General features: G+C 44.2%; 1 protein-coding gene across 11 annotated transcripts in view; it reads left to right on the top strand.

The window, feature by feature from the left end:
• The window catches only part of LOC143899662 (growth factor receptor-bound protein 14), a 251,125-nt gene that overhangs the window by 216,920 nt on the left and 19,492 nt on the right, over window positions 1-14,713 (top strand). The window contains exon 13 of one of the 11 annotated variants that reach the window (XM_077410101.1): window positions 3,592-3,937. The exons of the other annotated variants lie outside the window; for them this stretch is intronic. Coding sequence (XP_077266227.1) covers window positions 3,592-3,732 — 141 coding nt within the window. The 3' untranslated portion in view covers window positions 3,733-3,937. Of the gene's footprint in view, window positions 1-3,591; window positions 3,938-14,713 lie in introns of those variants that run through there. 11 annotated transcript variants of the gene reach the window in all.

Raw genomic sequence — 14,713 nt, 5'->3', positions numbered from 1 at the left:
AAAAAAGAGGGAACGTATAAACAAATCATCGGAGAAAAGCAGACGACGCGAGAAGCGCGAAGGACAGAACTTCAACGATCCTCTCTGAAAGTCTCATGCATTGTACATCCTCGCCAGGAGGTCCGAGGGACGAAAGCACAAACCTGCAGTCTTGCACTTCGTTTCGGTTGAAAGCTTCGATCATGGATATCGTTCGTTCGTGTCTCGCTTTTATCTTTATTCCTAGGGAGATAGAAGCGCGCTTCGCGTCGCGACGATAACAAACCGACGGGGCGAGCTTCGCATTTTCTCTTGCCTGTATTTTCTTCTGTTCTTCGTTGCATATACAAGGTATACGAGATTGAACATTTAAATAGATGGAACGAAGCTCCGAAGTAAAGTTCCGTGCGAAAATTAGTTGAGTCCAATCTTCTAAATTTGAAAAGATATATGTGAAAGAGATAAAATAACAAAATTTCTTTCCGTTACATTTTAAACGAAATATATTTGCAAGAATATATGCGAGAACGAGAATATGAATATAAATAAAATATTAATTTATGATATAAATTTTTATATTTAAATTTATCGTATAAAATATATAAAATGCATTAGATTTAAATTTATTATATATATGATAATGTATTATTAAATTATTTTTAGGCACATATTTTAAAAGTTGTGAATATAAATTGATATCCTACGCTAAATTTTAGTAATATTTCTGGAAACACATTTGCATTGAACATTTAATTTTATCCTCGGCTTATATAAAAATTTTTTTATTACAAATTTTAATTTTCATCATATCGAAGAGTTTAAATCGAAACTCTGGTGTCGATTGATAGGCTAGACGATATCGACCATTATGTTTCGCTCTTATTCGTAATTGTTACGCCATTTCATCAAGCTCAACGAGTATCTACCTAGATCGCATTTAACAAGCTGCGACGTGAAAGCGTAGTCGCTCTGCTTTTAGTCAGACATCATATTTCTTTTAATGGTACGACGGCCAACTTGGATACTAGCCCAGTCAATAGAGCCCGAAAAAGCCGCTGAAATGGAATTAATTCCGGGAAGCGATTTTTTTTCTTTGACTGTTTTGGAGGGTCATGGGTAGTCTAAAACCGGATTTTCGGGATTCTAACCCTGGAGCGTTAGCCGCCATTTTGATTAGAAGGGTGATTTTGTAAATATCTCGCTTATTTTCAACTTTAGAGTGAAAGTGGTGATAACCAAACTTGTAGAAAATTTAATACTCTGCAATTTTGATCCTTATCATTTTTCACCTAGGATCGATATTTTGGGTCTTATTGTTAGACTCGAAAGTGGGGAGGGGGGTGAAATTTTATTTTTTTTTAATTTTTTGAATAAGCGCGCCATAAACTCTACCCCCGTGGTGATGTGGAAAAGATGTTTTTCATTATACCAAGTAAATTCAAAAAATAAAAAAAAATAATAAAATTTTACCCCCCACTTTCGAGTCTAAGACCCAAAATATCGATCCTAGGTGAAAAATGATAAGGACCAAAATTGTAGAGTATTAAATGTTCTACAAGTTTGGTTATTACCACTTCAATCTAAAGTTGAAAATAAGCGAGATATTTACAAAATCACCCTTTTAATCAAAATGGCGGCTAACGCTTCAGGGTTAGAATCTCGAAAATCCGGTTTTAGACTACCCATGATCCTCCGAAACAGTAAAAAAAAAAAAAAAAAAAAAAATTGCTTCCCGGAATTAATTCCATTTAAATGTCTCTATTGACTGGGCTATACGGAAGTGTCGGTAACACTCAACAATGACGGTTTTTTCGTTTTTCTGTCGCGGGGAGACTCGCATTGTTATCCAATTGAGGACTCGCGATCGATTCTCACTCGCGGAATTTCAATGCAAATCTTAATTATTGAGCTGTTTAATGTCGGAATTCAACAGTTTCAACAAATAATCACCTCCCTGAAGCCGTCGTAAAAAGTATGTTCTGTTAAAATTAAATACGTGGATTCTACCATATCGATCATTAATTAAATTACATTGCGCAATAAGACACACATACACACAAAGAGGTTTTTCTTTGAAATATTAGAATCTTGCTCTCACATAGTGTTGCAAAAGTCGTTACAATTGATCCCAGCCGACTGTAACGTCTTGAATCGACATCTTCGCTGAATTCTCGTCTTTCTTCGATTATCAGTCATGTGATTGTCTATTTTTTCTTTCCCATTATTTTCATCCACTGGCAGGTCGGGTATCAGGTTTGAATAGGGAGGAGTACTCCGCTCGCTCGCGGGAGGCGGGAACCAGGCCGGGGGTGTAGAGTACCTCGGTTACAGTCGGGAGTTTAAAAGTCGGGCAAAAAGCCCCGGCCGGCTGTTGCTACGCGCGAACTATCGACCAACCCGGCTTCTACCTATATATCCGCGAGAGAGAGCCCTCTTGGGGTATGGAGGAAGAGCTATAGATGGTACATGAGCGAGTGTGCGCGCGCGCGGTCCTCCGTGCACCGGGATGGCCTGGAGAACATCTGTGTGTGTGCTCGCATGTGTGCGTGCGGAGGGAAGGAGAACCTCGGAGAAAGACGAATGGAGAAAGAGGAAAAAAGGCACATCACTCAAATGTGCGAGACTGACGAAGCCCGACGAGGGCTTCCTACGCCTTTCTCCGCGCCTCTTCTCTCGTCCGACGTTCTCATATATTTTAGCCGCCACCCTGAAACGCGCGAACACCGTATCGTTTCGTAGTCTCACGATTGCTCTATTCCGCGCTTCTATCCTTGTACTTTCATTATTCTTTATTTCGTGAAGCTTTTCCCCGAAATATTCAGTCCCTCCGGTCTCTCGCGCGAGAAGCACGTTCTTCCGCGTTCCCGTTCTCAACGAGTTTCGCGCTCTTCCCCCGTCAACGCGGAATGAAGGGGGTTCTTCACATTTGCATTGCATACGGCGGAATCGCGCGAAACCGAGAAGGGACATCCGCGCGCTGCAAGATTGGATCGTAAAGGTAGACATAAACTCCTGGATATTCCCAGACGTCGTTTCTCTCCTCCGCCCCTCCCCCTCTCTGCTTACCGCGCCGCATCGTTCCGAAATATGCGTCCGCCGAAAATAGTCGCGACACACCAGTTATGAAACTTTCACGTTCTCGCCTCTTCGCCCCTTCGAGTCCTTTTATTGGTTCGCGACTGTACATGTTCCGTTAAAAGCTTAAAACCGTTGCTCCGTTAAAAATTTATTTCCAATCGCACGCTGATTTTTCGAAGCGTATGCCGGTGGGCCCGGCTTTCACGTGTCAATGAATCTGACATTAAAAGAAGTCGGCGAATGTCAGACCTTCCCGGTTTTCACGTGCATAAAGGTTACGGTCTAAAAAGGGCAGAATAAAAGCTGGAAAACCAGAGGATGTAGCAGAAACTAAAAATATATTAATTAGTTTCTATAAAGTTGATTTGCGTTGATTTAACACGTGCAATTTTTAAATTGCTATGTGGATATTACAATGTCTATTTTAAAATCAGTTTTCAAAGAGGGATAGCTCGACGATCTACAAACGTATATCTATCGTTCGAAACAACGAGGCTAAGACTAACGATGACACATTTCCTTCAAATTCGTCAGGAAATAAGACGGCAGACTAAGGCAGGAAAAGGACAACAAGAGGCGCGGGAGAATTTCCGGCGACGACGTTTTCCTTATCGGTCTTCTCCCGTCCTCCCCGAGTCTCCTCGCCAAGCCGTCGCATGGAAATTTTTAATTTAACTTTACGACTCCGCCGAGACGCCCTGCCATCCCCTTTTGTCCTCCGACCAGCGCTCTCCACCTTGCGTCATTGGATGCATCGTCGTAAGTGAAAAAGATGGAAGTGTTGGAGGAATCACATCGCAGAGCAACATCGCCGAAGTGGAATAATTGCATAATCGGGAAAACACGTAATCAGAATGTATATGATCTTGCGAAACGCTTACCGATGCCCTCGTGTCTCTTAATTAAATTTTAAAGATATCATAATACAATTTCTTTTAACTGCCTAATGTCAATAAGTTAATTAAGACAATCGAGGCTGGGCGATTACGAATAATTTATGAATACAGTTTATATTATCAATAATGATAAAGTCAACACGTTTTAATTACTCAATTATTCTGAGAAAGGAGGAATCGGGAATCGTAAAAGAGCTCTTTAGGGGAGGGATTTTACGGGCGGACTTTCTCTATAGCTGCACCTTCGTCGGCGGGGAGATATTCTTGCATATAGATCTTCGGGAGAGGAGTGCGCACCGTCTAAATCGCCGACGGGTAATAAAGCCGGACGTTCCCGCGTTGTTTCCGTTGCGCCATCTCCGCCGTCGTTGTTATCGTCGCCCCGTCCGTCGTCTGCACTGATAACCGTCATCGTCAGACGAGACGGATACGGTGGCGACTGGGTTGCCCCGTAATCGAGTGCACTCCCAGTTAAATGATCCGCCCCGCGACAGCGGTAATGAAGCTGCGCGCTTCACCCACTACCACGATTGCTATTACGCGCGAGCTTTGTCTAGAGGATAACCGGGGATTGTTGCAATTTATATCCTAGCTCCTACGATTGCGTTGTTCTCTGAATGTCGCGTATAAAATCGTCTGAGATTTAAATAAAGTGACATTTAACGTAGTATATAGTTTATTATAATGATATTTTTTCTGTTTATTAATCTATAACAGTCTCGCAAATTGCATTGTAGAATCTGAGATTTTTTTGTTTAATTTTAGATATAAATGTCGGAATATAATTTGGCAGCCAACATTCATAATTTTAGCATTCTCCTATTTTTCCGAGAAGAACGATTACGCTTCTATATCTTCTATATATGGTCACGCAAGGCAAGATTCAGAGACGTTTCGCCAGTGCACTTAGGGTGTGGTTTTTGTCGGTATCCTTTGCCGGTATCTCCCTGCTCTCGTCGGAGCGTCGCCCAAAAACGAAACACATGCGCATTCTCTTCTTTCTCCACCCTCCCTCTGGTTTCTTTCCTCCTGCACGAGGCTGCCCTGCCTTCTTTATGACCCTTTTTATCGATGGTAATACGCGGCCGTTTAAAGCTCGCGCAAGTGCTACGGTCGATGCTTTTCGAAAAGTGCGCGACCAGCACTAAAAAACTTCGCCGGCAGTTTTATTCGCGACCCGGTGAGACGACGAACCCGGAGCGAGAAGCATGTGCGCGAGGGAGAGAAAAAGAGGAGCCACCGGGTATAAATTAAAGCCTTGGCCGCGCCCGTGGCCGAAGGGAAGGAAGCGGCGAAGAAGGGATGCGCGTCCGAGGGAGAGAAAAATATCCTCTCGCTCGTCTGACATTTATGTCACGACAAACTCTAGAACTACACAGGTTGCCGTTGTTTCTTTCGCGTTAAAATTTGTTTAACTCTCGACGATAAAGAAGGAGAGAAAGAGACGAAAGACGTTACAATGCCTTCAAAACAGTATTCTGCTTTGAGATCAAACAACATTCGACTAAGCTAAGAACTTTAACGGTTCGGGGGAAAATACCTCCACGAACGCGCGCGCGTTTCCGAATTCACCTTCTCTTTTTTTTTTGCTCTCTGAAAGTTAAGAGTCACCTTCCGATTCTTTTACTCTCTAAAAGTTAGAAGCCACTTTCCCATTTCTCCTTTTGCCGGAAACGGTCGCAACACTCGTTGCGCGAGGCACACTCGGTAGTAAGTGAACGTATTTGGCGAATACCACGAGAGCTGCCAATAATCCGACGTTCCTGTACCTGGGAAAATTCACGTTAGCTTTCGGGAAAGAATAGCCGCGCGCTTGTGCAAACGCGGCTATTACGAAATTCTCCTGTACTACACTCGCCCGATTTCTGTACACTCGGTGCACGCTCCGCGTTCCATCGTTTTTCGATACTCGTCGGGCGATCTCTTTCGCAGACGATACGAGTTTATGCGACTATCGGCCGTTTCTGCTTTTCCGAGAGTCGGCTCCGCAATTCGCCGACTAAATGGAACGTGCTTCGTCTTGCCGCGGGACAATTAACGAATACTCGACGATAGGGATTGCCGAAAACGGCGTTCGCATTGTGGAAATTGCGTCCCGCGTCTCTCTCGATGTTACCTTTCAGAATAACTTAAATTGCACTCGAAACTCGCTCCCTCACCCTCTGCCCCCACGCCCCGTGTTCGCAGGAAGTGCATTAAAGTCGGTACCGAAAGAGGTTGCCCGAGGCAACTGTGCTGTAAAAGTTGGCGAGTTTGAAGTTAAACTAATTCTCTCAGATCTTGTCAGAGGTATTAAAATGATGTGTATGCGCGTAATTCATATATATTATATATATATATATATATATATATATATATATATATATGAAAGACAAATCGAATTTAGGGAATTACATGAAATTGAAAATGGTGATAACCAGATTGTGTACATTAATTCTAAATTTAGGGTTGAATAATGAGGTCATGGTCGCGTTTAACGTTCGTATCATCACCGATCATCGTAATATCACGTCGATGATCGACAGAATTATTCTCGTCTTCTTTCATTTTCTAGCGATTCGTTCGCGAATCCTCTCGTGGCACGACGAACCACTGGTAACGGGAACGTTTCCAGTCTTACGTATTTCGCGAATACAAAACGGTATTGCGAGCGGGGTAATCTCGTTCATGGCTGTTCTCGTTCAAATAAATTCCACGTGCTTACACAGTAAACCCCGGGCGGCGCACGCAATTGGCATTATATTTTCGTCGACCAGATGCAACCAGGAGATGTGCATCTTATCCCCACTGGAGAGCATCCTGCCAAGGCTAGCTGGTCCTCCCGTTCCTCTCCGCGCCCTTCCCCTCCTCCTACGCCGTTTCCCTTCCTCTTGGCCGCTTCCGCCCTGTCTCTCTTCAGCGTACGGTCGATTCTATGCGCGTGCGCTCATGTAACCTTGACATTGAACGATTTCTCCCTGCCGCATCGCGCTTCCCCTTCGTCGCCGGTCGGGCCCTAGTAGCTAGTAGCAGCCCTTCCTTCCTCTCTCTTTCTCTCCGCCAGCTCTGCCACGGACACCCGCGCGCGTCATCCGTCCGGCGAGTTCGAACAAAAAAAAAAACATAAAAGGAAAAAAGAGATAAAAATGAAATAACAGTGAATCGCGCCTGTCGGCCTCGACGCCCGCTCCTGTCAGACTTTCCCGCTGATGCGCCACTGACGACTGACGCATCTCCCGAACGTATGCACCGCGTCGCCCGCTGTTTCCATGCACAAGGTCGTCGGGTTCGGCAAAGAAACCGGGCAGTACCAGGTTCGCCAGGACGTTCGGCGGTTCACGTGTCTTCCGGTATGACAGATCAGGTGAGTTCTCGTTCTCTTTCGCCCCCTCAACCTGTTCTCTGGAGTTTCTTCAATAGTTACCAATCTGGTATTACCTACGGTACCTTCCGGTACCACGCGACACTTTTCTTCTCCGTTACTGTACAACGTTGCCCGATATTATCCGGTAACTCCGGTTCTTGCCTCGCATTTCCCGGGTGATAGCCAGGAAACTCGATTCGCTGGAAATTCACGCGCGGCACACATCGGTCGCATGCAAGGTTCTACATACGTCATCGCGCGTTGCGGATTGGGTGCGAGGAGACGGTATACCTAGTGCGTGCGAATGTGGATTGCGTGCGTGCGTGTGCGTGCGCGTTTGCGTGTGCGTGTGCGTGTGCGTGTGTGTATTTGTCCATGAGCATGCGCGCGAGTGGGTGAGTCTGATTATGGGCCTCGGGAATTTCGCTGCACTTCCTGCGCAACCTATAATTACTATTATCTAATCGCCGCTGCATTATGTAACGTGGTATAATGTCTGGCCTGGCACACGCGACCAGCTCCACGAGAGACCGATTCTTCTTTCTTTCTTTCCTCTTCCTTTTCTTTCTCTCGCAGATACGATCTGTGCGCGATTTCAGCGCGCAGACTCGTTGGAATTACAAAATAAGTAAGAGATCTTAAATAAGTGTGTGAGAGAGAGAGAGAGGAAATGTCGAGATTTTTCAGAAAATTTTCTATTTCTCGTGACACTGATTGAACTACTGCGTGGCCTGGTTTCGCGTAATACGGCGATCTGACAAAATACGATGAGAATGCAGAACGCGGGTTACCGTAAGAAGTTGGATTACGCGATTGTGATATGAAGACGAGATCTTTTCAAGAGTATTCGTATACACACTTCACAATTTTCGAAAGAAAATTCACGGGGAGTTTACGCAAGTAGAAAATAGCACGGTGAAGCCGTGATCAGATGGCCAGACAGTCGTTGTAAAACGTGGCAATAAATTCTTTTTGCACAGCTCGTGGCGATCCCACGCCGCTTGATCCCTATTCGTTGCCCAAATGTACAGATAAATTGATTTTGACCTCTTTGCCCGCAGTAAACAGGTTACGCGAGCCCAACTGGTTATTCATGAGAGTAGAGATCTCGTGGTAACCTAGTGACATGCAGAAAACACGCGACAGTCCCCACTTTTTTATTTTCTTCAGCAAATTCTTTTAATACCATGGCACGACCAATGAGAGCATTAGTATCTACTATTGAAGGGCTTGCAGAAATTTGTGATATTGTGTTTTTTATAAAATTGTTGATCATTAACAACAAATGTGTAATAGATATTTGATTCTTAAATATTCTCTCGCAGAAATTCGGAATTCTCTTGGCTTTCTTTTTAAATAACTTCGGAGAGAACAAATTCTTCTAGAAGAAATATCTCGAAATGGCGTCGCAGAAGCAGAAAGGAAGAAGGATACGATGATAAGTATACAACCACGAATCAGGGCGGAGTCATAACTCGTCCTTTCTTGTATCGTTCTTCTTTCTATATTTTACGACAACGACGCCGAGTCCGCGTTTTTCTCTCTTTTTCGCGCCCGCCAAGTTAAGGCAGGTACTTTGAAGACCTTAATCATATAGATCGCCTAGCGCCAGTCATAAATATCGCCGATACAAGTTCAGGTTTGGCGCATGTCCAACTTTGTTTAAACCCCCTCGCTTGGCCACCTTGGACGCGGTTCGCTGTTCCGTTCCGCATTTAGCAAATTCCACGTCTTTTTCTCATTCCGCCTCGTCTCTCCGCGCTCCTCGCCGCTCTTCCGCTTGCCGTAATTCCGCAGCTGCCGCGACTTTAGAGTTGCACGACTGTCAACGGTTATTACATAATCTACGTGGTCGCCTGTCCGTATTTTCGCGGCATTCCTCGTCCCCAGAGCGTACCGGGAATATCGCCTCGTTGCCTATGCCAAACGCGAGTATCAACATTAATCCATTTACGGGTCGGCGCGGCGGCAGCGCAAGACGGGAAACAAAGTTCTCTGATGAGAAGAGAGAGAAACTGTCAGCCTTAATTTGGCGTATGTTTCAGACTCTGCAAACGATCGCGAATAACTGTATAATTGATGTGAATTTGTACGCAAAATAAATATTACATAAAATAATTTCTCTTACGGATGTACAAATTATTCTGCAAGTTTATTTTATTGAAATAAGTTTCTTGTGTACGTATGTATGATATTTTCATATAACGCGACTTCTTTCTAAGAAAAAAAAAAAGAAATAGAGGTTAATGTTGCCCGTTTACATTTAGAAAATAAGTTGGTCGTGGTAAGAGTTAACGTGACACCAGAGCGGAAGGTAAAGTTTGAGGAAACTCACGAAGGAACCCCGTAGTTTTCCCCGAGTTGGAAAATTGCGGACACCCTCGTTCTGGGAGTTCTCTCTTGCTCTCGCGGAGATTTGCGCCGCACCGCGAACATTAATCCGACGTTGTACCATATTAGTAATGCTAAAGTCACGGAACGCGGCTGCCTGAGAGACGTCTCGGGCGACGAAGAAGATTTGTAGTATTTTGAAGGCTCGTTACCGTGAAAAGCCGTGCGGCGACCGAGTTTAGTATAGGCTCCCGCTGGCAGCCTCGCGCAATCGAAATTCAATTTAAACGTTGTCACATTCGCTCTCCTTTAATATTTGTTTGCGTATTGAAATACACTTTTTCTATTTATGCATCGACACATTTGGAAAAAAAAAAAAATCTGAGCAAAATGATCCAGATATTAACAAGAGAGAAATGCTTAGCGTGAAAGATGCTTAAACATTCATGAAATAGCTCTAAGCAAAAACATTGACGATAATAAATAGTACAATGAAAAGATACGAGTAGCTTTTATTGTCTTTGCTAAAGTTAATAAATTTGCTTACAACTCGTGATTTCTGATGCGAAGATAGAATAATTCCCCAGTCATATATCTATCCTCTAAAACGGGCGCTTCTCTCTACCTCTCTCTGGACTCGACGTCGAAAGTGCTACTAATTACACACATATTTCACGGTTACTAAAACCTGAAGTGGCCATACATTAGATTTCTTCGCTTTCGACGCCGTCTCACCAGTTCTCCATTGTACCCGTGGAGAACGATAATTACCGGTGTTACCTAACGTGGGGGTGGGGGCGGCGCGGGCGGCGGGGGATTGCAGTGGGAATAAAAGTCTCGTCGATCTAATCTCACGGTTGCGGTCGTCATCGTCGAAGCGGGAACGAACGAAAAGGCGGAGAAACGACCGAAATAGTTCATTCGCGTAATTTGCATGATTACACGGAATCGACGGTAGCGCTTGAGAGTTCGTGCATTCGCGCGCCCCAGAACCGCCAGACGATCACCGGTGGGGGACGGTGGTGTGCAACGGGCCGGCCGTATGATTACGAGGACGGCGACGGATACTCTCTTAAGGCTTTACGATCGGCGTAAGCGGTTAACAAGCGCGCGCGACCGGTATTCTCGCTGGACGCTGCTCTAGCTGCCCCGATGTTTGGTTAGTCCCGGTCTACAATATAGGTGTTTTAAGCCCTAAGCCTTAAGAAATTGTTCAATCACAGTTGAATTTGAGGAGAATAATTGACTGTGATTGGTCAATTTCTTAGGGCTTAGGGCTTAAAACACCTATCGTAGACTGGGACTTGGACACGCGTCTAGTGACCTTACGGGCGACCGTAATAACTCCGACATGACCGCGAGTCTCTTCACCCACAGGGTGAACCTCTCAATTGGTAATCCCTGACCTCCCCCGAGATCTTGCTTCACCTTTTTTGCAGCTCCTTTCGTTCTGTCTCCTCCTTACTGCGTTCCACGTCTCTTTTTCAAGTCAGCAGGATAATCGCCGAGAACGAGTGACCAGAGGTCTCGGCGCGTTCTTCAAAATTTTATCTAAATATGCTGCGAGTAATAGCATAGATTTCCCTGCCCTGTTAAAGAGCTATAAGCGTCGATCATGCAAGGTAGTGGATTCGCCTGGAAAAAAATGTAACACGCATTTCCAAGATAAGAAATAATTTAGAATTATCCGAGATAAGAATTTGCACTTGTTATGTTGCGTGTTTGAACCGGGCCGGCAGTATCGATATTTTTCTTTATGCAGAGAAAGTTAAACGTGCAAAACTACAGAAGTTTTACTGAGCAAGATTGAATCTCCTTGATTTATGCAGATCGCTATTTTAATAATTAGGATTTTATTATTTTCTGCGAATGTTCGCAAGTTAATAATTGATGTTGTACTTGACGATTGCATGCTCAATTAAGAACCCAGATTTAATACGAATAGGTTTGAAGTTCATTTCGTTCATCATGTTTATCGGTTGGAATAGCGTGCGATTCACTCACTATAGAGAAGGACATAATCAGTGATGTTTCTACGTATACCGGACCGACGGACGTTAGAATGAATCGAATGACGTAAGCTTTTGGGACGTTCAAGGTAATCACGTGCACGTCGAGGACGAACTAGTCACGGCCAAGGACAGCTGTCCAAAGGAACCCTTTTTTCAGTACGTTAGCCGCGAGCGGGCTGACACGAGTAAGTGAATCGCTGAAGCGATAAGATCTCTCGGTAGATACATCGAATAATTGCAATTTTTTGTCTCTGGGTCCTAAAAAGAGAATGTCTAACTGGCCACGAATTTTAGATAAAATTAAAAAAATATATATTTTATATAATATATTGCAATGATTGTGAATTATTCCACATTTAATACAGAATTTAATCTCTTTAAATAACATTTACAATTAAATTATTCTTTCGTAAAAAGAATGTGAGATCTTTCTGAAAGCTCTCTTTTCGCGGTTGCAAAAAGGTAATGGTTGCAGAAAGGTATTACTTTATTTTTTCGTGTGCTCGCGACCTTAGGTAACCCATTAATGACGCAAGCGTGGTTGCAGCGGGACTACTAATTCCGATCTTGATTAACTTACTGCCGAGGCGAAGTCGGAGTTACTTCGAGTATGACTTTGCGTAAGTCGCGCGCGACCGGAGATTAATCTCGGCGCAAACGTCGTTAGGCTGCTGCATTCTCGGGATTTGACCCCGCGAGCTTTCTCGAAAGGCATACCTAAAAGTCTTCGAATATCGTACTACTCGTCACCGCAGAACTCGTTCTATTTTGTCATCAGCGTAGCAATTGCGGATCAGCCGATATTTTGCCCTGCGGATGTCAAGTGAAAACCCTCGTTCTCGGAACAGCGAGTTTACTTTTCCTTCTTCGACGGAAGCAGGCGGGGATATGTTTCAAGGGCATGCGCGTTCGTTAAAAATTATCTTTCAAGTTCTCAATTTAATTAAAAACTAAGAGATTAATGGGGTACATAGTCCTGTAGCACAAGGGTTTGCATAAAGTAAAACGAAAGAAAAGATAGTTTCGAAAAGTTTAATTTGTTCTGCGGAAAGATTAGTTTGGTCTACGGAAAAAAAAAACAGTTTTGCGCGATCAAAAGTACCTTTGAGCGAAAACATTGCGAAACGGATTAATAGTTTCGTGATCTTGCGAGGAGATTGATGAGTGTCCCGTCGAAAATTTTGGCTTTCTCGGCTACATTGCAAGGGAACGAGAGCCGCAACATTTGGCTTTCGGCAGTTAATTTAATGTAGAAACAACGAAGACCGTTTGAGCAAGTTAAAAGGTGCATTGATGTCAATAATCGGCCGACTATCCCGCGGCGTTCGCCTCTTGGCGTGACTCCCTTTCTCGCAGTTCTTTTCTCCCGGTTGTCTTTCTCTCTTCCATCTTCCGCTTGGAATTATCACGTCTATTTTTATTCGCCGGAACATGCCTCTGGCAAAATTGTTTAACACTTCTGTCGGGAACACTGCACACGTGACCGAACATCTAATTTTATCTTATGCGCGCTGGTACGTCGCCTCTCGCTTGCACTCTTAATATTTCGCCTGCACAGTACATAAACCATATCGAGCGCGAACTTCATACAGACTTCGGCGGCATCATATATACATTCCTTAACTTTTAAACTGGAAAAAGTTATTTATCTTTTATGCGATGTATAACACACAAAAGGCAAAAAAAGAGATTTGCTTTTTCTATCAAAACACGAAAAAATATTTAAATATTCTTAATTATTTATGAAAAAATTGAATTTATATAATCGATACATTATTATACAATTGTGATTAAAAATAATTTTTTAGACTAAAATTGAATCGAATTAAAGTTTAAAGTGATGTGCTTGAATAGACAGTTTTGAACATGGTATAACAACGTATTTCTCGTCGATTCGCCATGCGCAAGCTTCGCCGAAGAAGTCAAAAAGCTTTCGCGCTGCTTTCGCGAAGCTCATTTGGTCGTCTCCAATCTTCTTAACGAGCCATTTCCCGCAAGTAAGCCGCGATCGATAGCTGCTAGTGCTTTCGCGCACTTCCGCCTACCGGCGCAATTTTAGCTTCTTCCTATAGAGAGACGCGACGCGACGCGTCGCATCCGCGACGTTGCATTGTCGTGCATCCCTCGAGAGAGGAAGTCATCTGGTGCCTAGTGCGCGTTCAGACTGAAGATTCTAAGAGAGGCCGAAGTGCGGCTTACGCGGCACAACAGGCCATTGTGCTCGATCGCCCCTTTGATCCCATCCTTCAAATTTCCGTACCCCGCGCTCTACCACCGAGAACGGTATTGAAAGGATGCGATAGTACATTTTTTAGAGAGACACGCTTGACTCATTCAGAGACTTTAAATACTTGGAGCGAATTCCTGATCGCGATATCTCGATACCTCGATATATTTTATTTCGTACTTTTATCATATAATTTGTACTCCGATATAGATAACGAAATATAACGTAATTCACATTCGACGATATCGACAGACAGTTGAACAGTTAAACGGAACGAGAACGTTTCGTCGGTGCAAAATAATCGGGCGACACGTTTCCCTTATTTTCGAACTTACGGCTCGTTCGCGACTTCATAAATCGTAAATCGACAGTGGGAAACGTAGTTTGAGAGAGCGCGCGCGCGCGAGGGTAATTTGGCTCAGCACGAGACGTTAGCGCGCTCGATTACAGCGCGTAATCGCGACGCGGATACGAGCCTGGAGGTTTTTCTCGGTTTAGCGAGCGCGCCGTTTATTATTCAAATTGCACGGGCGCGACCGATCGATTTATCACTCTTTCTCTCTTTCGTATGCGACACGGCTGGGCATAATCGTCGGGTGTTGCATGTACGACCACGGGGACGCGAGAGATCGAACGCATCTGAATGCCGCGGTATAACGCGCCCACGCGACGCATTATACGCGCGCGCGATGTCGGTGACGTCGCACGATCGAGTGCAAGAGTGCACGTGAGTTATCGGCCTAACGTCTGCAATGCCCTCATAACGACCGACGGACCTCGCCTTTAGCGTAGTTTGCGCGATACCCTTTTTTTTCCCCAACAACAAGCACGCTTGTTTGAAACTTGT

The sequence above is a fragment of the Temnothorax americanus genome, unplaced genomic scaffold, assembly GCF_048541705.1.
Source record: "Temnothorax americanus isolate GAGA-0224 unplaced genomic scaffold, ASM4854170v1 Scaffold28, whole genome shotgun sequence".
NCBI classification, from domain to species: Eukaryota; Metazoa; Arthropoda; class Insecta; order Hymenoptera; family Formicidae; genus Temnothorax; species Temnothorax americanus.
Note: the sequence above shows the minus strand (reverse complement) of the source record. Positions and strands in the feature narration are given on the sequence as shown.